Source organism: Cricetulus griseus (genome assembly GCF_003668045.3).
Source record: "Cricetulus griseus strain 17A/GY chromosome 1 unlocalized genomic scaffold, alternate assembly CriGri-PICRH-1.0 chr1_1, whole genome shotgun sequence".
Lineage (NCBI taxonomy): Eukaryota > Metazoa > Chordata > Mammalia > Rodentia > Cricetidae > Cricetulus > Cricetulus griseus.
Genome location: NW_023276807.1, coordinates 114,184,966 through 114,212,159, shown reverse-complemented (window position 1 = coordinate 114,212,159; position 27,194 = coordinate 114,184,966). Strand labels below are relative to the sequence as shown.

The 27,194-nt window shown below is 40.8% G+C and overlaps 1 protein-coding gene across 1 annotated transcript in view; it reads left to right on the top strand.

Moving 5' to 3' along the window:
- Positions 1–2,900: 2,900 nt before the first annotated feature.
- Fam184b (family with sequence similarity 184 member B) overlaps positions 2,901–27,194 on the top strand; it is a 90,359-nt gene continuing 66,065 nt past the window's right edge. Inside the window, exon 1 of the mRNA XM_035452611.1 lies at positions 2,901–3,047. Coding sequence (XP_035308502.1) covers positions 2,901–3,047 — 147 coding nt within the window. The remainder of the gene's footprint in view (positions 3,048–27,194) is intronic.

Sequence of the window (27,194 nt, the reverse complement as noted above, 5' to 3'; positions counted from 1 at the left end):
CAGGACACAAAAGAGAGTGACTGCAAAACCTTGCCAAGACAAGGCAGGGCAGCCATTCAAAAATCCTGCTGATGGGGGAGGTCCTTCTGTGTATATGTCTTATTGGTTGATAAATAAAGCACTGTTGGCCAATAGAGAAGCAAGTTAGGTGGGACTAGGAGAGAAGGAGGTTTCTGGGAAAGTTGCCATGTGACCCAGGAAGAAGGGACACACATGTCCGGCATCCTCGATAAGAAGCCTTTATAAGATATATAGATTAATAGTTATGGTTGATACTTAAGACAGAACTAGCAAATAAGAAATCTTAGTCATTGTCCAGCAGCTTTGTAACTAATATAAGACTCTGTGTGTATTTGGGGGCCCTGAAGCAGGCGGCTGGCAGAAAGAGCTATTGTTACATCCTGCTTCACAGCAAAGTCTGTCAGATATGCTAGGCCTATAAGCCGAAGATGGATGCCCCAACCATTGCAGAAGAACCTTGGGTAACTGTCTAGGCAGCCAGGTATTTTTTTGTCATTTCACATTTTTTTTTTTGGAAGTTGCTTGCTCACATTTCCTGCTTACTCAGGAAGTTAATATTAATTTCTTCTCAGGTCTCTGAGGGAGTTGAAGACTAGATAGTATAGTTATAGTTTTCCTTTTTTACCAGACTCAGAAAGAAACTTACTAAAGAGGTGTAATGTGTAAAAGCTTGAAAGACATTAAAAGATAATTTGATAATGCAAATTAGGATAGAAAGTGAATTAGGTACAACACTTTGGACTCACCAAGATAGGATAGATAATGGAGTATTTTCTCTGAATTTGCCAAATGCAAATGGACTAGGTATTGTTGATGTATTTATTGCCTATATATTGTACATAGTTATTGTACTTATTGTATATGGTTTTTTTTATATTAGTTATAGCCTTCTCTTTTGTACTAGACAAAAAGGAGGAATTATGGTGATATATTGTTTATGATCTAATAAAGCCACTGCAGATGAGAATGCAAAAACTAGATATAGTTATAGAAGCTGGGCAGTGGTGGCACACACCTTTAATTCTAGCACTCAGGAGACAGAGGCAGATGATCTCTGTGAGTTCAAGACCACTCTGGGCTACATAAGAATGAATCATTGTAAAAGAGTAACAGAGCTCACATCTTTAATCCCAGCATTAGATAGGTATATAAGGCAGAAACAAAGAGTCTTATGGCAATTAGTCTCCAGCCCTGTTAGAGATAAGAGCTCTCTGGTAGCTTGACAGCTTTGCTTCCCTCATCTTTAGCTTGAACCCCAACATCTGTCTCTGGGTTTTTATTATTCGTGCTACACAGGGCCACTGATGTGATCATCCAAAATGGTAAATAATTTTTGGTTCAATGTTCTGGTTCCATGAAGGCTGATTTTCCTCTCATTTGCACAGTGGTTGAATTCCTGTAAAAGTTGGTGTATTATTAAGATCCAACAGATGTCATTCTATACAACTTTGAATTAAATAGGGAGCTTGTTTTTAACACATGAACTCCTGACCCTGATTGCCAGGAATTTTGTCCCAAGGAGTTCTAGGATAAGGCCGAAGATTCTCTTGGTGACTCCTGTGGGTCCTATGAATGCCTGGGATATGAATCCACAGTAGTAGTATCAGTGTCTCCATTTCACACCCAACTGTTAATTTACCTCACTTAATAAAATGTGTATTGTCACCTCCAGTGTTGAGTGTTAGACAGTTTGTAAAATAAAATATATTAGGTGTGCAAACTCATAATGATGACACTATTCACACCAGAAAAAAATCTGACCAGGGTTCTGTCATGTTTTCCAAAGTCCATTGTTTAAAAACATAGAAAGCCCGAAAGGATATTTGTTCTTTCACTAGCTCCCTTACCCATCTCCTTCCCAAACTAAAGGCAACAACTTCAAAATGTGACAGGATTCATCCTCAGGTCTGTCGGAAGTAAGGTCTGTCTGGCACAGTTTGATGGGCTGCTTCACTTTAACTACATGGACTTGACTTTTCAGCCCCATCTGATGCTTCTTGTGCCTTCCTTTCCTACACCAGCTACCACCCTCTCTATCTCCCTGCATGACTTTTTCTCTGTGTTGCTTATCTTTCCCTACTGTGAGTTAAGGCCTTGAAGTTGCTGGAGATCCCTAGCATATAGCACTGAGCAGGCTCGTGTCCAAGCTTGGGGGTTGGGAGGGGTGTTCCCAGTTAGTCTTGCCCTGTTGTTCTGAGGCTCCAGTACCGTCCAATGTTGAGCTCCGAATTCCAATCTCCTTGAATCAGAGCGATTAGCTCCTATTCCCAACCCCTGCCCCTAAGCATCCCGCCTCCTTATCTTCACCTTCCAAGCATCAGGGCTGCAGGTATTGAACTACCAATTCACAGAAGTTTAGGAGTTTAGGGTATTTTCATTCTGACTCGCCAGTCTGCTAGGGACTAAGGCCAGCATTTTTTCCTATTAGCCTGGGCAATCCATCTCGGGCTGGATCACTCATAGCAGAGTTAGAAGCCCCAGTGCCACCCGGTTGCCTACAAAAACTACCTGTCCAGGGCACTCCCCGCCCCCCCCCAAAAAAAAAACCCCTCAGAAGCTGTCCTCTTTCAGGTGTAACCCGCAGCCTCTCGGAAGCATCCGCAGATCGTGAGCCCCACGTGCAGGGAGCTAGCGCCACGCTGCAGGGTGCGGGTGCCCGTGAGGAAGCTAGCCTGCGAACGAGCACGAGCAGAGGAAGGTGGCTGCGCGAGTGGGCCCGGGAGGGAGACTCCTCCGGAAAAGGGAGCCACGAGGCTGTACTGGCAGGACCGCAGTGCCACCTCTCTGGAAAAAGCACTCACGCCCGCGCTCGCACGCACGTGCACACCGCCGGCAGGGAGAGAGAGTCAGAGCTTTTCAGCGCAGGGAGCCTTAAAGCGATGGCATCTGCCCTGAACAGCAAAATCCACCCGCCAGGAACCTGCGCAAGCTCTAAAGCAGACGCCCGCGCTGGCTCTGGCTGGAGAATGGACTGTGATCCTGAGATGCACGTGAAAATGTGCAAGAAAATTGCTCAGCTCACCAAGGTAAGGCGGGGCGCTGCGGGCCGACCAGCTGTGCGACAGGGGGCACCCAGAGTAGGGGTGGGAGTGCGGACGCACCCCAGGGGAGACCCGCACTGAATCTCGACAAACTTTGTCTCAGAAACCAAGGAAGCTGTCCAATGTCTGGGTGAAGTGACCTTCTGGAGATAGCATTTGGAAGCAGCAGGCAGGATCCTTGCCAAGGAAACTCCCGCAGCCTGCTTGCTGAGAAGGTGGGCTGTGCTTTCCCAAGGTTAGAGAGCAAGAGAGGGGGGGTGGTGTGTGTGTGTGTGTGTGTGTGTGTGTGTGTGTGTGTGTGTGTGTGTGTGTGTGTGTGTGTGTGTGTGTGTGTGTGTGTGTGTGTGTGTGTGTGTGTGTGTGTGTGTGTGTGTGTGTGTGTGTGTGTGTGTGTGTGTGTGTGTGTGTGTGTGTGTGTGTGTGTGTGTGTGTGTGTGTGTGTGTGTGTGTGTGTGTGTGTGTGTGTGTGTGTGTGTGTGTGTGTGTGTGTGTGTGTGTGTGTGTGTGTGTGTGTGTGTGTGTGTGTGTGTTTTCATGCTCCCTTACCAACCCTCTATGCTCTACAGCTGGGGAGATCATATGAGCCCTATTTAAACACGATTCATTCAACAAATATTTGAGTCATTTGTTGAGTGCTAGCAGCCTTGTGTGGCATCGTACTAAATCTGGAAGACAGCCCAGGGGACTTACTATCAAACTGACTGCAGGCATGTGTACAAACATAAATGGGGAAAGGTGGGATTCAGTATATAACTGTGGGAATGGAAAAGACCTTGGGAGGTCAGCCAGCCCATCTCCCTACTTCCTATCAGGGTCCTGGTTGAATACATCCAGGCTGTGTCTCTGAGATGTTACCAATACAGGTAGTTAATCCCTTGCAATTTACCAGTTAGGAGCAATTCCTCACAGATTCCCTCCACATGTCTGGAAATAAAAAACATCCCTCCCTGACTTTCCTATACAGTTTGAGTGGATTAAATTAGTTGTTTACTTGGATTTTTCCTTTTGGCCTCAAACTCCTAACACGATGTCTCCCAGCAGAAGAGCAGCTCCAAGTTTTATCCAGAGTACAATGAAGGACATGTTCTGCTTTCTTTCCTAAACATCTCCCTCTCACTTCCCACGCCTGCTCTTTTTCAGGATGGATAGGCATCCTTACCGCAGTGTATTCCAGAAGGAATACAACACAGGCTTGAAACAGAACACCACTAGCTGTCTTCTGCCCTGCCATTAACTTCCTTATATTCTTTTCACATGAGCTTGTCTCCAAATAGTCTCTTCTTGGAAGCCTTGACTTGTGCCACTAAGTGTAATCCATACTTACCTAGTAGCAGCAATAGTAAAACTTAAGTTTATTATATAAAATTTATTTAAGTACCTGGAAAGGCAATTACAGCATAAGGCACCTTCCCTGTCTTCAAATTGCTAAAATGGTTTTGAAGGGGAGCAAGATTTGAAATAGCAAGAGGAATTTAAAACACGTAACAATTGATACGTGTGACAGTTCAAATATGAGTTCTGTGAAAGTAAAAATGTAGAGTATGCCACTGTGTGCAGAAACAAGGAAAATTTTATGAAAGAAATTATCCTTGAATTATGACAGTCATGATTTCTATCATGCTAGGAGTGCATGCTGTATTTAAAATATTTAATCTTTTAAAATATTTCTATTATTTTTATATATGTGTACATGTGTATCTGTATATACTCCATTGGGTGGGTGCCCATGGAAGCCAGAAGATGTGGGCTCCCAAGGATCTGGAGTTACAGGTGACTGTGAGCTACCCAATGTGGTTGCTGAGAATCAAACTCAGATCCCCTGGAAAAGCAGCAAGTACTGTTATCCACTGAGCCAACTGTCCTATCCCATATACTGAATATTCGTGCCATTAAACCTAAGCACCTCCCATCCTGGCTAATTGAGTCATTTTGGAAAGTGTCTCCATAAGATTTCCCTGTAGGCAAGTCTGAAGTCAATTTTTAATTACAGTTGGGGGTGCCCAGTGGACTTTGGGTGGTGCCACCCTTGGGCAGATGGTCATGGGTACTATAAGAAAGCAGTTTGGGTAAACCAGTAAAAATTCCTCCATGACCTCTGCTTTAGTTTCTGCCTCCAAGTTCTTCCCCTGACTTCCCTAAACTACAAACTGTTAGGATGAAATAAGCCCTTTCTTATTCAAGTTGCTTATGTGATAGTGTTTTATCTCAGCAATAGAAACCCTAACTAAGATACAACCCTTTCCTCTGTAGTACATCAAATACAAAAACAGATCATTTCACTATGATTGGGTAATGATTCTATCCAGTAATATTTATGGGATACCTATTATTTGCTAAGTCATGAAGACCCGGCAGTATAGAAGATAGACACTATCCCTGGTACATAATTAGCAATATTTCTTAGAGTATATTCTCCGTTACAAATCACTTGATTCTTCCTGTGTAGTGCTCCTTATTACCACTTTTCATGCTAATTGCTTAAAATAAAATTTTTGTTTCCAATAAACCACTCTTCTTTTGTCTACTATTTTTGCTGTGCATATTTTCCACATTTTGCACATTTAACATTTCCATGGGTATTCTTTGATAGGTGAATTTAATCCAGGTGATTATTGATATTCTTCATCATAATTTGTGGCTTTCCTTTACCATTTTTCTCTTTGCTTCCTTAGTCTATATCTCCATGTTGTGTAAGCTTGGTGAAATGATTTATATTCTATTACTGGTTTGAGTTCTTGGGGATTTATTCAACTTAGTCTCAGAATTGTCTTTAATATTTCAACATAGTTACTTAACTATGATGTTTTCTATTAAAGTTGCCTAAGTGGATTTTCCAACAAAAAAACTTTCTTCACCTGCTAGTGAAATTCAACATGTTTTTTAGTCAATGATCCATAAACAAAGTCTACTTGGAGAAAGTCCCATTTCTTATGAACATTTGAAGTTAGTCCCTATTCACACCCCTTTATTAAGCAACCTTTCATTTTTTTCTGTCCTCTTCCAAAAGATTTACTTACATAGTTATTCATTTGTATATGTGTTGGAGTAAGTATATACACTGGTTTTGTGTGCACATGCTGGTGGCCAGAAGAAACTGCCAACTGTCCTTCTTTATCACTTTCTGCCTATTCCGATGAGGCAAGGACTTTCCCTGAAACAAGAGGCTCTTTTCATATGTAGGCTAGCATCCAGCAAAGCTCAGTTATCCTTTTATATCTACCCATTTCAGTGTTTGTGTTACAGCTCATTGTATAGGTCCTGGAATTTGAATTCTGGTTCTCAGATTGTTCAACAAACACTCTTAGCCACTGAGCCATCTCTCCAGCCCAAATCTCCAGGTTTGTCTCTTCTGGGCATTTCATATAAATGAAATCATACAATATTTAATCCTTTATTTCTAGCTTTTCCTTTGAGGACCATAATATTCTATCTTATCATGCATTCATACCTTTTATTGTTTATGTGTTTATTTCATATAAACATATATATATGTATATATATATATATATACATATATATATGTTTATCCTTTTGCCAATTGAAAATTTTGGAGTCCACTTTTGTGGCTATCATAAACCATATTGCTATGAACATTTATATTCTTATTCAAGTCATTACGTGCCTTTGGATACAAACTTAAGAGTTTGTATCTTAAGTTGTAACAAAGAGTTGTATCCAAATTCATGTCTACACGAATTTCTGTTGGAAGTTTCCCAAAGTTACTGTATAATTTCTACATTTCCAGTTCACTTTTTCAGCAAAATTTCCTGCTCCATACCATTTATTCCAAATTCTGAAATGACAGTAAAACACAACTCCAGGCTTCACTTTGTACTTACCTTTCATTCTTAATGCTCATTTTTAAATTTTTAATTCATGCATAAAATCTTTATGTATTTGTGAGACACAGTGTGATGGTTCAAGGATGTAATATGTAATGGCTGTCTCAGGATAGCTGGTGTCTCTATCCATCATACTGTTTCTTTGTGGTGAGATTATTCAAACTCTTTTCTAGCTAATTTCAAGGACAAAATTATTTGTTGTCCACCATGGTTTCCCTGTGGTTCTCTGGAACATTAGAAGGCAGTCCACCTACCCCAACTCTACCTTTATATTCAGTAACCAGCACTCTCCTTCCTCTTTACTCTTCTTAGCCTCTGGTAACTGCTATTATATTTTCCACCTTCATGAAATCAGTTATTTTAGCTGCTACATGTAAGAACATTCAGTGTTTGTCTTTCTGTGCCTAACTTAGTTCAGTTAGTTAGTTAGTTCAGTTACAGTAATGATGCAGCAAATGACAGGATCTTATTCTGTTTTATGAATGGATAGTAAACTGTTGTGTATAGATAACATATTTTCATCCATGGTGGACACTTAGGTGTATTTCATGTCTTGGCTTCTTTTGTGAATAAACATTCATTCCTCTGTTTCCCTCATTTTCTTTCTTGAAATGGCTTTGTCTGTAAAAATTGGATCACGTCTATCTTTTAAGTCCCCCCCCTCTTAAAAAAAGCCTTAGAAAACCTTTTGATTTTAAATGTGTTTATTATATGGTAATTCGTTTTTCTTATCTGTTTCTCTAGCAGTTGACATAGTAACTGGCACAAAATAGAACCTTACTAAGTTTGTTAAATTCTATTAAAATTTCCTCCATGTATGGAGCTGGAGTGATGGCTCAGTAGTTAAGAGCACTATCTGTTGTTCAGAGGACCCTTGGTTAATTTCCAGACCCACGTGGCAGCTCACAGCCATCTGTAACCCCAGTCCCAGAGAATCTTACATCATCTTCTGGCCTCTGAGAGTACTCCTCACATGTGGTACACATACTTACATGCATGAAAAACAGCCACATTTGTTTTTTAAAAAGTTCTTCCCATGTATTTGGTTATGGTTTCTTTCATTATACTGATCCCTAATACATACATACATACATACATAATACATACATCCTAAAATAATAAAATCCTTAATTTTATGTATAGTAGCATAATGGTGGTATTCTAATAAGCAAATAAGCAAGTGATTCAAAATCCAAAATGCACATGAAAACCACCTGGAAAGCTTCTAACAACATAGCCATTTGCTGGGTACTGAAGTGCATATCTATAATTCCAGCTAGTTGAGAGGCCATGGTGAGGCAAAAGCATTGCAAATTCAAAGCTTGCCCCAGCTACATAATGAGTTACCTATGCAACTTAGTTAGCCTTGTGTCAAATTATAATTTTTAAAAGTCTGGGGGTGTAAGTCAATGGTAGTGTGCTTGCCTAGCATTAGTCAAGTCCCTAGATCAATCCCCCCCGCACACACACACACACGTGCACACTGCTAGTTATAAACTTTACAACTAAATGAAATGGTAACCCTAAACTGGATTCTACCCTGGTGATTTTTCATGAGTCTTCCTAACATAAGAGATATTATAATCCAGTGCCAGCCAGATATTGGGTCTGGCAGCCGTTTGACTTCCCATCCTCAACCTAATGCATTGTAGAGGGTGAACACAGCCAGTAAACTGAGGAGTGAACTGTTACCCCAGTAAATTGAAGAAAAGCAAGTCTTCTCTGGCCTTGGAAGCCAGGAAGTACCAGGAGGCAAAAGGAGAGATGCCTTTTGCCAAAGGCACTGTCTGTCACAGGCTGCCATTTGAGCCATGTTTGCTTGGTTTAAAGGAGTTACAAGTTTTATTACACCCTCCAACTTGATTCCATCTACTTCTCTGAAAATATTCTTGTGCTTGTAGAAGCTTGTTTGGGGACAGATGTTTAAGCAGTTGTACTTTGAAAACTACAGATCTGTTTTAACAAGCCCACTCTGTTGGAATCTTATAATTTAATGTATAACCCATGATGCAAACACACCACTATCCTTTGCATCATACCATAAAAAGATCCTTGAATCTTACTAAGATGTTTCAATTTGGCATTGCCATGCCAGTCCTCTCTCTCCTTCCCCATCTCCACTCCACAGCCTTCCTTCAGTCTTTTCTCCACACAGCAGCAGCCAGAGAGATCTCAAACCCTCCTACATTGCAGGTAGAAATACAAAATGATGAGGCCTCTTTGGAAAATGGCCTCAACAGTTGCCTAAATAGCTAAAGAGAATGTTATAGGATCCAATAATTTCATTCCTGAATACCCAAGAGAAATTAAAACACCTGTCTCCATAAAATTTTTTACATGAATGCTCATAGAAACATTACTTATATTGCCAAAAAATAGAAACAAACTAAATGTCTGTCAACCAAGGAGTAGGTGGATGAAATATACAAAATATATGTATACATACACAAAAATTGGCAGATGTAAATGCTAAGGAATGCAATTCAAATGCGGCATGGAGAGTGGCTAAGGGTTTCTTTTTCTTTCTTCTTTTCTTCTTTCTGTTTTTAAGAGTCTCACTGTATCCCCAAATGGTGTATAACCCCCTGTGTAGACCTAGCTGGTATCAAACTCACAGAGATCCACCTGCCTCTGCCTCCTGCGTGCTGTGCCACCTCATTCAGCCTAAGGATTTCATTTGAAGGCAAAGCATGTTATGAAGTTGAATGCCTGTGTTGTGTAACTCAATATACTGAATGCTGTTTTGCTATATAAGGATAAGTTGCCTAGTATAAAAATTATATCTTCATAAAACTATTAAAAACAGAAACAAAAATGGAGTTATGTCTGTCTCCCTTTTTGTTTTTTTGTTTTGTTTTGTTTTGTTTTTGTTTTGTTTTGTTTTTTGTTTTTGAGACAGGGTTTCTCTGTGTAGTTTTGGAGCCTATCCTGGCACTCGCTCTGGAGACCAGGCTGGCCTTGAACTCACAGAGATCCGCCTGCCTCTGCCTCTGCCTCTGCCTCCCGAGTGCTGGGATTAAAGGCATGCACCACCAACACCTAGCTGTCTGTCTCCTTTTTAAATGTAGTTCTGAATCAATTCCTTATGACTTTATCGCATAAATAAAATCAATCTACTTCTTCTGTTCTTTATGTCTACACCCACACCCTCATCCAGGTTGTCACCTCAACTCCTTTTATGGCATTCTCTGTGATCTCATCCCTCATATTGTGGCAAGAACAATTTTTAACGCAAACCAAAGCATGCAACTATAAAATTTAAAGCCAAATAATGGTTTGTTTTGAAGTGAAATCCCAGTTTCACTTAGATTAAAATTTGTTCATCTATAATAAATTATTTTCCATAATCACTTGAGGTGGCTCTTTCCCACTCCTAAGTGTGATCCCCTATACTGCAACAGCCGTTCTTCAGGTCTCTGACTATAAGATCACATCTACTGTTTGTTTGAATGTGAAATGTTGCCCAGAGGCTCCCTTGTGTGTTTGAACACTTGCTCCCCAACTTGAGGTATTGTTTGGGAAGGTTATAGATCCTTTAGGAAGTAGAGCCTTGTTGGAGCAAGTGGGTCACTAGGAGCAGGTCACTTGTTGGAGCAAGTGGGTCACTAGGATTTTTTATAGTTAAGCCGTACTTTTACTCTCTGCTTCCTGAGTGTGGTTGAAATGTGACCAGACAGCTTCCTGCTTCCTCCTCCATGCCTTCCCTCCTTGCTGCCATGTTTTCTTCAGCATAATTGCCTGGAAATGTAATTCAAAATAGAACTTTTCTCCTTTAAGTTGCTTTTGTCACACTATTTTATCACAACCACTTCATATTAAGATATATACCATAAAATATCTGCATTATTTTAGCAATCATGGTGTCTTTCATGTGAAGACTGAAAATACACATATGAATTAGTCTGAGTTCTTAATGCTTCTAAACCATCTGCACCCACTCACTTTCTAATCTTCTTATGCTTTTTAGTAATGCCTACATTGATACTGTATTGGTTTATTTATTTGTTTGGTGTGTGTGTGTGTGTGTGTGTGTGTGTGTGTGTGTGTGTGTGAGAGAGAGAGAGAGAGAGAGAGAGAGAGAGAGAGAGAGAGAGTGTTGTTTGATATAAGCTTGCTTTTTTAGGTCTATCAGAAGCCTACAACAAGAACTTCCTTTTACATAAATATATAATTGATGTAATCTGGCATTAATTTGCATAACTATAATAATAAATAAAACTGGTATAAACAGGCAACTCTGTACCCAAAAAAAGGATAAAGGGTATCCATTTTTTCTAAATGGGGATTGAACAAGGACTTGTGAAAGATCATCTATTGCTTGTGTATGGAAATAAACTATCATGTTAACAGATTACTAAGGGAGAGCTGGGAAAGCCTGAATAATCTGAATGATCACAAAGCTTCCTTGAAATAGTCCCTGCCAGCATTTTTTATTCCAATTTTTCCTCATTATAGTCAATTATATGAAAGCCTCTTATTTAACTCTCTACCTCTGCATACTTGCCAGAGTGTTTCTTGGAGATCCACTCCTTTAGCAGAGCTCATCTTTGTTACAAAGAAGGTGAGCATGAAGATCAGGAAGATTAGAAGGAAACAACCTAGAAAGAGAAATGTTTAATGATGTTTCAAACGACCCAATGGAAAACATGTCCTGGGAGCCTGAGTTGTTCACTATAGACCTCACCTTTTCAAAAGATGTTTATCAAAACTCTCTTCTCTCATAATCTAAACATAAGAACACATCTATGAGAGAAATACTCTATAGTTTCAGAGACAATAGAATCATTTTGTTGTTGTTAATTTATTTCCAGTTTTGAGACAGGGTCTCTCTATATATCCCTCACTGTCCTAGAACTCACTATACCAGACTCTCCTCCAATTCACAGAGATCTACCTGCCCCTGCCTCCTGAGTGCTGGGTTTAAAGGTGTTCACCACCCTGCCCAGCTGGCATCATTACTTTCAAACTAATTTGACAAAATCACAACCCAGCTTATTGGTTCAATAGAACCTTTTGGAAGCTACTTAGTATATTGTGAGCTCCAAGGAAAGAGAATATACATGAAAACAAATGAAATAACTTCTTTTTCCATATTTCAGAGGCCCATTAAAAGCAAACATACTAGCAATTACCTGAGAGGCAAGTCATTGATTGACCTTGGTCTCCCTAGAAAGCCTTTTTCTTGGCTGTAGAACCTTCAAAGGAAGAAGCAGAAAGACCCACTTTTGCATCTTTGGCATCATCATTGTGAACAGTGTTTTTCCCAGACTTCTGAAGCATAGCATATGTTTTCTTCAAGTTTTTAAAGTTTTTTTTCTGAAACTATATTCCCTTGCCTTCTGAATTCCAAAAGAGCCCTGTGTAGCTTTGTTCCTTGACCTCTAGACTCTTGCTTTGTTGAAATGCAAGCCCGTAAGATCATTCAGTGTTCCTTCTTTCTGTGTTCTTGGTGCATATTGTTTTCTCTTGATACTAACTGTAGAAGACTAAAAACCACACACACACACACACACACACACACACACACACACACACACACACACACACACTAAAAACCACACACACACACACACACACACACACACACACACACACACACAGTGTCCATGTCAAATCCCTATGAGTGCTGCATTATTGGAAGAAAAGAGTATTTGCAGTAGTAATGAGGCAATGAGATGAGACCAACTTGCACTACATGCCTGGGCCCTAAATTCCATAATGTGTATCTTTATAAGAGAAAGACAGAGGGTGATTTAAGACAGAATAGGAGAAGGTGCAGAGGAAGGGGAGGACGTATGAAAACTAAGGCAGGATTGTGGTGATGCACCACAGATGAAAAAATGCCTGGAGCCACCAGAAAGTGGAAGAAGTAAAGAATAAATTGTTCCTGTGAGTCTCAGAAGGGAGCAAATCCTGCAGTTATGTGGACTTCTGGTCCCTAGAATTTGGGCAGAATAAAGTTGTTATTTTAAACTAGCAAGTGTGTTGTGATTTGATATGGTAACCACAGAGAACAGACAGTCTTCTCCATCTCCCTACCATCACCAGAGACGTCTTCCTTCCCACAACACTACTGAAGTTCTCTGGGAATCATTGGAATCAGCCAGGGTTGGAGAACTCACATTTTAAGTATGCTCTTACACAACACTGCAGACTACAGATTGATCGTTCTTTGAGATGATCAAGGTTTTTGTTGTTGTTTTAATGGTTGTTTGTTTTCTGTAGTTTGGTTTTGACCTTCTTCCTCCTTAAATTACCAATATCTTCTAACACATGGCTGGGAAGTCACTCATCAGTGTGAACTGATGTCTTTGAACTTCGAGATGAGGAAGTTTTTAATACAGCTTTAGCACCACCATTGATGCCAGGGCCCAGGGAAGTACCAGTAAGATCCAGATTAAAGAATGGACATGTAAGCAAAATTCCAACCTAAACGGGATGCTAAGTTGCTCCTGGGTGCCAGCTCACTGCAAACACCAAGAGAAGCACAGATGGCAGAGTCCCCCAACTATGGTAGTGTGGGTAGAGAGTGTGCTTCAGTGCTTCAGTGCTTCAGTGAGATCTTCTCTTTTAGAGGTTCAACTTGGAAGCGCTTTGTTGAATAATAAGTGATGATAAATATGCTGCTCTGTGAAGAGGGAAATCTCCAGTTAACAACAGGCTTTTGTTTTACAGTGTAAATGTACAGATTTGGGCCCAGAGCTAAGAAGCTCCCGGAAGTTAAAAGATTTAACTCAAACCATTCTTTCCATCTTTCTCCACTTGTTCTCTTCACGATTTGAATAGGGCATTGACCAAACCAGCTTGAAGGATGTTAGCTTCTTAGTTTGTCTCTTTTACATTTTGCAGCTGAAGTTGTGATGGGTTTATGGCAGAAACATTTGTAGATAACGACACATAGATAGGTACTAGGGACTAAGGAGATGAGGGCATGGTGCATTCAAATTTTGAAACCTAATTTTATCTAGATAAGAGTTTGGTTAAAGCCAAAGGAATGAAAATGAACCTGTTCCAGGTTTTGTTCATTTTCCTTCCAGGGCAGTCTGTCCTTGAAAAGCATGCTCCTCAAGCATCTGCTATTCCTTGCACTTGCAAGCTCATTAATAGCATGTTCCCAGAGACCTAGAAATAGCAAATTCCATTAAAAGGCTTATCATTAAATACAATGCAGCTCTTTATGTAGGGAAAGGATGGCCTGTGAATAAGAGTCCATTAGGGCTCTGGGCTGGAAAAATTAGGTCAGCTTTCTTTTAAGGGAGAAATTAATACAGCAGGCAAGAGCTAGCAATACTGCCAACATTCATCTTGGAAAGCTTTGCCTCTTTGTGCTGCCAAAGTGCATTCATCCAGACTTGCTATTCCTGTCCTCAGCCACTGAGAGCAAGCCCCATTTGTCCTGTGGAAGACTATCAAATTATCTGATAACAACCTACACAAATATGAGAGGGAAAATTAGAACCAAGTATAGGTTCTGTGTGTGTGTGCACACATGGTCTTAAACGTAATCTAAACCAGGCATAGAAAAGCAAAATTAGCCAATAGCTGACCTCTCTCTCTCTCCTTTGGAGGGTCCTAAAGTCAGTCTCATTGGCAAATCCAGAGATACTGTCACTAGGAAAGACCAATGAGGAGAGATTATTTTCAATGTAGAGTAGCAGGATTTAGTAGGACTACCCAGTGTCCTGTTTTCTCATTGCCACTTAGACAAGCTGAGACAGAGAATGAAGAGACCTTGGCAGCTGAGGTCAACAGTCAGGAGGAAAACATATCAAATAGAATGAGAGGTGGGAAGTGGATTAATATAGAATCAATATAGAGTCTCAAAAATGTAGAAAACACATGAATGAGTCAGGCCCATACCTGTAGTGGGAGAGACGTCCAGCTATGTAGATCGGAATAGTGGCTTCTGTAAGATGAAATGGACAAAAGTCAAAGGAACTGACCGAAGTAGACAGACTCCAAATTTGGAATGGGGACATGACGACCCAACTTCATTCTTAGCAAAAGCACAGATCATTAAGGAGCTTGTAGACTGATCAGTTTCAGTGATCAAGTATTTACTTCCTCTTACTCCCCTCATCAGTCCTGAGGTCCTCCTTTCATCCCATTGATGATAGATTTAATTTGTTCTCTGGAACATTAGGAAGTGTAAACATAGACAGAGACCTTAAATGAGTTTGTGAAGCTTAACCACTGCCAGGAGAAAAGCATGCTGTGAGTGGCCACTGGGCTACCACCTGGCCCTATTCTAAGCCAGCAGATACAGCACAAATAATAAAAATCCAGAGACAGATATTGGGGTTAAAGCTGAAGACCAGAGAAGCAAAGCAGTCAGCTGCTAGAGAGTTCTCACCTCTACCAATACTAAAACCAAAGGGGCGATCATGTCCTCTGTTTACATCTCCAAACTGTATTGCTCCTAGGACTGCCTAGACTGCACTGATGCTCAGACTCACTGAGACTGCAATGCATTCCTGTCTCCTCCTGCCTTATATTCCTCTTTCTGCCCAGTCATATTACTCCTGTCAGCAGTGCTAGTGCTAGGACTAAAGGTCCTGTTTCTCTTTTAGACTTATTCACTCTCATGTAGCCCAGAATGGCCTTGAACTCACAGAGATACATATGCCTCTGTCTCTTGACTGCTGGGATTAAAGATGTGTACCACCACTGCCTGGCCTCTATGGATGTGGCTAGCTTTGCACTCTGATCTTCAGGCAAGTTTTATTAGATCATAAACAATATACCATCACAAGCAAACTTGCATCCAGCTTCAGTTCATAGCAAGAATCCAGACAACCTGCGACAACTGAAAGCAGCCCATTGTCCAACCACTGCTAACCTACATGAGCAGAAATGCTTCTTGGTGTCTAAATCATGGAATTTGGGGAGATACTTGTTGAAAGACACTTTTATGGGTTGTCACTCACTGATGTATTAAGTCTACAACTCAGAAAAGATGTCTAGGCTAGAATTCTGGTTTTTAAAGTTATCACTTCACAAAAGATAGTGTGTTTATTTGTCCTTTTATTCATTTACTCAGCAGATCTTTAGTATAGATATATTCTGTGAGACACTAAGGTCCTGATGGAAATAGGCCTTGTGGCAACTTTCCCAGGAAAAAAACGTTCAAAGAGAGAAGAGAATGCTATCAAAATTGAACTTTGTGGATTGCTGGACCAAGATAAAGCCCCAAGAGAAGGATCCTGAGACTCAGAGTGATGGTGGCACTTCAAGAACCTAGGGATCAAGGAAGAAGAGCCTTCATAAAGGAGAGAATGCTGACTGGTTGTAGGTAGGACAAAGATGTGAAGTGGGTTGAAGCATGAAAAAAAAGAAAGTCATAAAATCAGAGTTGGTCATTGGTGGCTTTACTGTCAGTAAAATGATGATCTAGAATTGGAAGAGCCTGGTGTAGAGCTAACTATTGGTATCTTGGTCTGTCTGTAAGAGGATACTACAGAATGTGTAGCTAAAACAGCAATTATTTATTATTCTGCTGAAAGTCTGAGATACAGATGTGGTGGGGTGGTTTCTGGTGAGGGTTCTCTTCCTTGCTTCCTGTTTCTTCACGTGGCCTTTCCTATGTACTCACATGGACAAAAAGGAGCTCTATGTATTTTTCTCTTCCTACAAAAGGACACCACTCCCACCATAGTGACTTAATTTAACCTCAATTACCTCCCTATGGGGAACTTCCCAACAAGGACCACATGGATCATTCAAAAGGTAAAAGGCATTTTCTGCTTTGCCCTACCACTCACCAACCCACCACACAACTATCCTGTTCCTTTTTCCCCCATCCAAGCTTCTGCCTAGCTACTCCTCTACCTACCTGTCCTCCCGCATATCTACCTTTCTTTCCTATGCATTATTCAACTATTAAGCCATGCCAACCATGGAATCACAGTCTTCCCTGAATCCCTGCTTCCTGACTGTTCCCATTGCACCCTGTACTCTCTTCAAGATATGGCAGCAGTAGCCCCATCAGCCTCTACCTGTTCTAGCCCCTCCACACTATTAATACTAAAGTATCCAACTGCAATTCTGCCAAGAGAAAATAATTGTACCAAGGGCTCCCATTTCAGTCCAAAGTGTTTTTGGAATTAATCTCATTATACTTCCACTTGTTTGGACATGCTTGCTTGCTTGTTTAGGGCCAGAAAGAGTTCTCTGGCTTTCTCTCTCTGAAAATGCCTGGAGACATATCTCTGATCAAACATTACCTCTGTGACCATAGGCTTGCCTGTTGCTAGTCCTTGGGTATGTCACCACTTCTAAGCAGTGTATTACATAGGGGCTCCTAGAAAGCCAATTAAGGTGGCACTGGAAGGATCTGTTTGAGAAGAAGGGTTTCTTTTTGTCAGTAAAGGAAATCTTCCTCAGATGCCTGTGTTTTCTTGACTCCTCTGGGTCAGGACAGAATTCTGAGTACAAACAAAATGTAGTTGATAAGACTAGAATGACTGCTGGGCCAGAAGGCCAGGCAACATTACACATAATTCAGCCCCTGAGTGCATGTTAGCAAAATTGGGGCTTTGTTGGCAAAGAGGAGATGACAGGGTTGAGTACAGATGATCAAATCTAGACTTTAACATTGGGATACATCCTGGGCTACTAGAGTTGTGTATTTTTCCATTAGAGCTATGGTTCTCAGCCAGGGACTATTTTCTCCTGGGTAGTTTTTGGTAGTATTGAATGGTATTTTTTGGTTGTCACAACTGAGGAACTTCCTGGAATCCAGAGATGTTTCCAACTTCCTATGATGCACAAAACAGCCAACTACAACAAAAACCCTTCTCAAAAGCCAGTAGTGCTGAGGTCAAAACCTTTCATTGGCTGGGAGTGGAAGAAAAATCCTTTATCCCAGCCTTCAGAAGGCAGGGGCAGGAGGATACCACATCCCAAGCCAGTCTGGGTAACATAAGGAGACCCTGTTTCAAAGATGGAAATGAAAGAGGAAAGAGGAGAGAAGGGAAAAGAGGTGGGGAGAAGGAAGACAGAAAAGGTGAAAGAGAGAAAGAAGGGATGGGAGGGATGAAGATAGAAAATGAAGTTTGGTTAATTGAAAAATAACCATTTACAAGTGTTTGTAAAAACATTAGCTTGTTTTCTGCATATGCTTGACTTTGACTTTTAGTGTCTCCCTGGCACCTCTGAGAATCAAGATCCATTGGGTTAAAATAGAATTGTGAAAATTTAATCAAGAATAAAATGTACAATGATAGTGAGGATATGGTAAGACACATACCGTTTAGGATGTGAGAAGATGAAGTGGTAGAAATGCTTTTCAAAAGCGATTTAACAGTGTGTATGCTGACTCTTAAGAATGCTCACAATTCTTTCACACTTAAATTCCACTTCTGAGAATCTATCTTAAGAGAAAAAAATAAGAAAAACTTTGATGCATATTTGTGTTTTAAATACCTTTTAATGAGCAGCCGGGCGTTGGTGGCACAGACCTTTAATCCCAGCACTCGGGAGGCAGAGGCAGGCAGATCTCTGTGAGTTCGAGGCCTGCCTGGTCTCTAGAGCGAGTGCCAGGATAGGCTCCAAAGCTACACAGAGAAACCCTGTCTCGAAAAACCAAAAAAATAAATAAATAAATAAAAAATAAAAAAGAAATACCTTTTAATGATAAGAAAGCACTGAAAATAACATTTCCAACAATAGGCAGTATAAGTAGTAATAACATATTATTGCAGTACATCGTGGAACTGTATATCAGTATTAGGTGTGATATTTATGAAGAAAGACACATTGCACTGCTAAGGGAAAACTAATAACTAAAAGTGAATACATACCATGATCATAGCTAAGAAAATATGTATGTACAAAAGCAGTCTGGTAGGAATACAGCAGAATATTAGTATGACTATTCCTTTGTACTGTGGAGAATAGTTGGTTTTTATTTTACTTTTGATTTTTATTGAAGCAATACAACCATTGTGTTTTTTAAGGTGACACACTTATTTTTTCAAGTAGTTAAATCACGTTTGACTTACAGTGTTGAAGGTAACAAAGGCAGAACAACTAGGTTGTACTGACAATTCAATTTCATATCCATTTTCATACACAGTTCTTTTTTCTAGTCTCTTCTGGCTTTTTTTCTTCTTTGCACTATGGGGTTCCTGAACTACAATCCAAAAGATAGACATGTAGAGGTACAGTTCAGAAGGGCTGTAACTCCCTAAAACTATAGGCTATATGTTTCTTTTTTTGAGAAAACAAAATTTTCCATTGGGTATAATTTTTATTGTAGTACTTTTACTTTCCATGTTGATTATATGCCACTTTTATATGAAAAATGGAATAATTTTACCAGAGTCACAAGAAAGCTTGTTGAGAGAGCCACCCTCCTCTTACAGGAAGCTCTATGTAGGCTAGATCCAGGAGCTTGCCTTTTTCAATGAGTTCCCAAGGGTCTTTGAGCATGCTAAAGTACAAGAACCATTGGGCCAAGAAGAAATAATGGTTTGTGTCACATGTTTAGTTTCTACTCCTTAAGGAAGTTTATAACACTACTTGAACCACTGCCCAGAATTACCTAATCAATAAGATTTTCAACACAACAGTTCTCTGTAATGACAAACTCCAGTTATAACAAAGAATTCTAGGCACACCCCAAATGTCATGGAACACAGATATAACTAGGTAATCTTCCTTCCTTCCTCTCTTTAACTGAAAGGAGATAATTGGGAATCTTAGAAATGGGTAGGATAGAATTTTTGCAAGGAAAAACCCCAGAAGCCCAGTGTAATAGCCTCAATGATATATTTTTTTAAGTTTGGTGATATGCCAATTTTTTCTTCCAAAGATTGGAAATGAAGATGAATTTCAATATGTACAGATTTATGGGGAGTTATATCTCTGGGCCAAGGCAGGAAATAGCTGTTGACTGCCATGTAGGTCTGACAGCTATGACGGTATAGAAAGAAGGATGCTTGGTGGAAGAATCTTCAGCCAGCACTGTAGAAAGGGTCTTGGCCAGGCCAATGAGAAGTTTCTGGCAAGTACTAAACATTAGGTGATTTGTGTAAAATAGAAATAGCTCAGTTTTGGTATTGCTAATAGGCTCAGTTGTTGCCTAGAAACAATAGAGAGGAGAAGGTCACTACCTTGCTGTGAATGTCACAAGAGTTTCCAAAGGTGTGGAAGATTGAAGCTGAAACTAAAGGCACCCTTTACATCAAATTCTAGATAGCGTTCCTTTGTGCCACCATAACTTGTTCAACAGCACAATTAGAAACATAAAAAAGTCCAGAAATATTTCCAGATAGTTCTATAAGGCATTACTCCTTCAATGCCCATCCCACACCCCCAAAATTAATTTTGTGGGTATTAGAACTAGATCTCAGCTCCCAGAGAATTAGAGAAGGCAAGACTAACTAGGCAGATACGCACAGGAAGGAGAAAGATGCAGAGGTGCAAAGCTAGTGAGGCAGGTCTAACTGACTTGTCCGAGATGTTGTACATTCATCTATCCCACATGCTGTCCCCCTGTCTCCCTCCTTGAGAGAACTCCTGTCTTACTTACTGTTCTATTACTGTGAAGAGACACAATGGCCAAGCTAACTTTGGAAAGAAAGCATTTAAATAGGGATTTGTTTGCAGTTTCAGAGTATCAGTTTCCAGCTATCATGGTGGAGAGTGTGGGAGGCAAACGGCAGGCATGGCACTGGACAGCAGCCAAGAACTCACATCTGATCAGCAAGTTGCACACAGAGGTGAGACTTGGTCTGACATGGGATTTTGAAACTGCAAAGCTCACGCCCCTTCCAACAAGGCTACACCTAGTTCTTTTCAAACAGTCAGCTAACTAGGGACCAAGCATTCAAACATATGACCCTATGGGGATCATTCTCATTTAAATTACCACATTATTCTCCCTGACCCCCATGGGCTTATAGCCATATCATAATGCAAAATACATTTAGTACAACATCAAAAGTCCGCATAGTCTTTGACAGTCTCAAGACTACTTTAAAGTCCAAAGTTTCTTCTGAGATTCAAGGCAGTCTCTTAACTGTAAAATCAAAATTAAAAACTAGGTCACACACTTCCAACACACAATGCGCAGAAAGCATATTACCACCCCAAAAAGGAGAAAGGGGGCATAGTGAAGAAATCCTGAGCCAAAGCAAGACTAGCCCAGCAAGCTACAAATTCTGTCTTAGATGGCTCTTCTAGTCTCCAGCTTCCTCCAGCTATATTGGTTGCAACTCTTCTGCACTTTTGTGCCGCTCTCTTTGGCAGGTATCCCACAGCTCTGGCTCCTCTACCATGTTGGCACCTCCTACACAATCCAAGCTTCACTTAATGGCCTCTCTGGGACTCATGCAGGGACTCCCCTGCCATATGCCTAGGCTCGATTGCTTTCCTTAACCACAAAGGAAGATTCCATGGCCCCTTTCCTGAATCCTTCTTGACTTTAAACCCAAAATCATATAACTGAAGATACCATGTTCTTCTCTCTGCTGGGACTGGAACCTGGTCCACTTCAAGTTTGATATTTACATAAACTCTGTCTTGTTAATGATTTCCTATGTTGCATAAGATTGTGCTTTTTACAAGTTGCAGGATTGGCTGGGTGGGGTCATACTCTGAGGGTACCTCTCCATTTATTCCATTTAGCATCAGACTTTTCTTTAAGCTTCTTATCTCCTTGAATGTAGGCCTTGACTCCAAAATTATATTCAGAGGTGTTCTTTTTCTTCCCAGACTGTACATTTTGTATTTCTCTTTGTGCCACTTACTCCTTTTTAATGTAGATCTGCATAAGAGTGCAGCAGATTATCTAGGCCATCCAACTTAATCACAAGAGTTATTAAAGACAAAGAAATCAGACTTAAAGTATGAAGAAAAATTCAGAGAGAGAGAGATGACAAAGCTACATAGTAAAGAATACAGTGATGCTCCTGGAGCTGAGAGAATCCCCTGATGACAGTTCTCAGACCACTTAGAACCAGAACCGAATTGGTAGAGCTTCTGCCCACAGTTCCTCTAGATAAAAACCCATCTGTGCAACCTCTTGATTTCTTTCAGTCTGCAAAGCCCTGAGCAAAGAATTCAAACATGCCATATCTATACTTCTGACATGCAGGTTTTACTTTATGTGGCTACACTGGCCATTTGTCAGCAGTGGAAATATTTCACTTGTATTTATTTTATTTACACCCGAAGAAGGCCTGACTAACAGAAACTTAAGTTCCTTATACTGCTGTGTCAAGTCTCTTGAAGTTACTGTTCTTTCCTTCTTTCCTTGGCCATGTATCTGCTTCTAGAACATCTGCTGTTGGCTAGAGTTAAGAATCCAAAAATGGGGGCTGGAGAGATGGTTCAGTGGTTAAGATCAATGCATGCTCTTCCAAAGGTCCTGCTTCCAATTCCCAGCAACTACATGATGGCTTACAGCCATCTGTAATGAGATCTGGTGTCCTCTTCTGGCCTGCAGGCATACATGTAGGCAGAATGCTATATACATAAATAAATAAATCTTTTTTAAAAATGCAAAATGTATTTGGAATGGGACTAAGGGAGCACAAAGTGACTGTTGGTTCTAAAGTGGGCTGGGGACACTGAGGAATGAGGGAAGAGGAGAAAGGAGCTGACTGGAGATCCAAAGAACAGCCTGCCTAACTAATCTCCTCACTTCCCCTGCTCTTAAAAGCATTAAGTGATCAGCATCAATCAGATTCTGTTCTGCCTTAGACACTGTCCTCCCTGTGGAGCCCTAAATGCTCTTTCATACCTCATGACAGCATTCTCCCCCTCTGCCCTACCCCTCTCTTTCTCTCTTGTTTATTTTAAGGTACTGTATTACAGTAAGAACACTTAGCATGGGATGTACAGTTGTTCATTGTTGGCTATGTGTGCAAGGTTTACCACAGATCTCTAGAAACTTAACTCTTCTCTCTTGGCTGAAATTTTATATTCACTTCTCTCACTTTCCGCTTGCCCCAGATCCCTGGTAACCAACATTCCACCCTTGCTTTCCACAAAAATAAGTCTTTTAGATTCTGCATGACTGGAACCATGTAGTTTTTGTCCTTCTGTAGTTGGTCATAATCAGCATAATCTTCACCAGGTTCATTCCATGCTGTCTAGAACTTAGCTCTTGAACTCTAAGGGCTAAGGTTTTAGGTACTTCATTTCTTACTCTTTCATCTTTGTCAGAACTTCACTGAAATTCTTTCTCAACAATGCCCTCCTTGACTGCCCTGTGTAAAAATGTCACTCTCCTGGAATTATCCTTTCCTGACTCTGTTCTTTGTGTTAGCAATGATTACTGCCTAGCAAACTGCTTGTTGTACTTACTTAAGTTATATTTAGTTATTTTCTGATTTCCTCACAGACTGTCAGCTTAATAGCCACAGCAGGGCTCACATTAATTTTAAGCATGCTGTCTCTTCAACACCAAGAAGAGCACCTGCCATAGGATGGCATGTAAGACAGTCATCAATCTCATTATCAGGGGAGGGCATTTAAGATAGCCTCTCCTCTCTTGCTTAGATTGTTAGTTGGTGTCATCTTTGTAGATCTCCAGACATTTCCATAGTGCCTGATTTCTCTGTAAACCTAAAATGTCTCCCTCAATTATGGTATCTCTTTTCTTGTTTTCTTCTATTCTTCCCCCAACTCAACCTTTCTGCTCCCTCATGTCCTCCTCACTCCTTCCCTTCTCCCCTTCTCATTCTCCTAGCTCCCTCCCCCCTCCTCCCATGCTCCCAATTTGCTCAGGAGATCTTTTCCCTTTCCCCTTCTCCAGGGGACCATGTATGTCTCTCTTAGTGCCCTCCATGTTTACTAGCTTCTCTGGCAGTGTGGATTGTAGGCTGGTATTTCTTTACTCTATGTCTAAAATCCACATATGAGTGAGTACATACCACATTTGTCTTTTTGTGATTGGGTTACCTTGCTCAGAATGGTTTCTTCTAGTTCCATCCATTTTCCTGCAAATTTCAATAGCCTTCATCCAGCAGCTGGTGAAAGTAGAAGCAGACACCCACAACTAATCACTGAACTGAACTGGAATCCAGTTGCAGAGAACAAGTGATGGGCAAAGGGGTCCAGACCAGGCTGGTGAAACCCACAGAAACAGCTGACCTGAACAACAGGGAGCTCTTGGTCCCCAGAATGATAGCTGGGATACCAGCATGGGACTGAACCAGACCCCAGGAATGTGGGTTTCAGTGAGGAGACCTCGGAAATCTACAGGACCTCCTGTAGTAGTAGTTCAGTACTTATCCCTAGCATAGGTGTGGACTTTGGGAGCCCATTCCACATAGAGGGATTCTCCTTGAGCCAAGACACATGGGGGAGAGCCTAGGCCCTACCCCAAAGGATATGATAGACTCTGATGACCCCCTATGGAAGGCCTCACCCTCCCTGGGGAGAAGAAAGGATATGTGAGGATATGTGATTGGTAGGGTTTTAGATGGGGGGTGGAGGGTGGGGGGTGGGGGGTGGTAGGGGAAGAGGGGAGGGAGTGGGAACTGGGATTGACATGTAAAACAATCTTGTTTCTAATTCAAATAAAAGAAGAAGAAGAGCCCCTGCCACACAGTGGGCCCTCAAATGTTTACTAAAGTACTGATCAAAAGAAAGATGTGTGCATAAAGAGAGCTATAGATTTCCTGAGGGTAGTACCATCTTTCTTCTTACAAAGAAATTGACCGTGGATCTATTTTAGAAACATAGTGAGGCCTTCATTTCCTCTAGCTCCAGGAATCCAGGACAAGAGTCAGGGAGGTTTAGCAGCATGCTTTCTATGAAGAGCTGACAGTAAAGACTGCTGGGCTGGAAAGACAAATGGTGATACAGAACAAGATCCCCTGTAAGGAAAATGGATAGATCCCCTGCAAGGCTTGATGCCGAAGAATACCTGGGTGCCTGAGGGTTGGCTCTTGATGACAGTTATCGTTTATAAATATTAAGTAAGGATAACCATAAAAGCACTCACTCATCCTGCCTCCCATGGAGCAGCTGTCACTCTTTCTTGTCTGTCTATTGTGACCTAAACAATAAGGCCAGACTGACAGTAGCTCTCTTCCCAAGATGAGATGATAGATTTCATTTCAAGGAAGAAGTGTAAACAACAGCCCAACTGGGTTTTAAGAGCTTTTTAAAAGTGAAACATCTACTTATGTTTTATATATGTATGCCTACTACTCATTTTCTGATTTCACTATTGTATGGACCACTTGGTGGAAGTCCACTGGTTTGTTGTTCAGAACATGTGCTTCTGAAGCATTTTCTTTGTGTCTGTTATCATGCAAGGTACAGAAGATGGGAAAAATTAGCAAGATAAAGAAACTTTTTCATTTTATTGAAAATAGATTTTTTCTCACATAATATATCTTGATTACAGTTTCCCCTCTCTCTACTGCTCCCAGTTCCTTCCCACCTCCCTCCCCTCCAGATCTACCCACTTTGTCTCTCATTAAGAAACAGACAGGCTTGAAGGGGTAATAAAATATAATAAGATAAAGTAGAAGCTAACATATAGGAATAGAACCAAACAAACAAAAGGAAAAGAGCCAGTCTCTGTGCTAAGGGGTACAATTCTCTCATGGACCCAGCTTGGAAAATCAGCTAACCTCTGTATGGTCAGGGCTTGTGGTCTTTGTGTCCTGATGGTATGTGGATGATTATGTTTTCTGGGAAAATAAAATAGCTGCCACTCAAGATTCACCTGTTATGCCATTTTACATGGCTTCGTGATTAATTGTGTTATTTGTGGAATTTTGAACTCCTGGATACAGAGGCCATGGGTTCTTTGTCTTTGCATTCCTCAATGCTAGTGTGATGCTTCGTGACAGGAAGGACTTTGAGAAGTGGTTTTTGAACTGGAACTGTCTGGTTTCTAACTTAATAGATAATGCCCCGGGAGATGTCACAGGGTTTCTTAAAGTTTCTTAGACCCCAAAACTAAGATCCTTATCCTTCTGATGAGGGACTTTGAAGGTCAATAGAAGAAGCCCTGAGAGGCAAGAAATGAAGGCCCAGTCCAAATAGTATAACCAGTGTATAACCAGTGACGTGTGGGCAAAAGTCACCTCATCTATGCAACAAGAATGATGATCCTGGTAGTATCTTCTAGGAACATATTTCTTGCTCTTTTGAGCATTTATCAGCTCCCTTTGAACCTCTGTTGTAACATCCGAGCAATGTTTTACTCATGTATCATTTTTATTAAAGGTCCACTGTGTCTATCTGCCACAATTGAAAAGTTTCATGGTTTTCTTTTCAACTTAATATGAAGACTCAATTTAGAGAAGAAACATTATACTAAAACTCTTCCCTAACAAGAGGAAGGATGTTGGCATAATTTCCTGGCCTCTCTCAGCCTCAGCTTCCTCATTGGTACACAACAGAGCTAGCACAGACCTGGTAAGAAGCTCATTCTAAGTTTAGCTCTGTGATGTGCTCCCACAAAGAAACAGTTTTACTGTCTCCCCTTTTCCCTCTCAGCAGCTGAACCATCTTTAGCTTCTGTTGGACACACAAAATCTTGGCTAGAGATGTTACTTTCTGGCCTCTGTGTGGCTGAATGTGAAAACAAAATTGAGCACAAGTGAAAGGGAAGTGAACAAAGAAGTGTGTAACTCCTGTCACTCCCAACCTAAACATCAGCTGCTTTCTTGGGACTGCCTCTGTTTCCTCCTCTTAAGATGATGACAACCACATCAGTGACCTTAGGCTCAGTAATAGAAGCTGCAATTTTTTTTTTCAACTTAAGGGTTGCTGAAATGTGGCAGAGCAGAGTGGCCACACACTAGAGCCTTAAATCTATTCATGACCATGGCCACTACTGTTAGGACTGTTCTGAGAAAGAGAAGAATAAAATTTGCACCTTGATTAACTAGTACAGTTAGCAAAATCATTTGATAATATCTTAGCCTGAACTCTGCTGATCTTAGGGATAGGAACCGCTTTGACTCAATACTGTACAGACCACAGAATGAGGATCCATTGCTGCTTAAGTGGTACTCCTGTTTTCTTTAACAGTGATTAGAAATCAGGCACTTGAGTCAGAACAGAATGGAATCTTGGTTTGGCTGTATTCCAGCCCTATAACCTCAGGCACATTACCAGTTTCTCTGATGCTCATTTTTTTTTCTGCAAAATTGGTAATGATGAGACTTACCTGCTGGGGTTCTTATGAGGATCAAAGAAAATAGATAACTATGTTAGCATTATGTCTTGAAAACCCTCAAGGACTGTTAATTGATAGCACAGCTATTAGCACTGCTATCAAGATCATTATCACTGTCTCATCACCACGATCTCT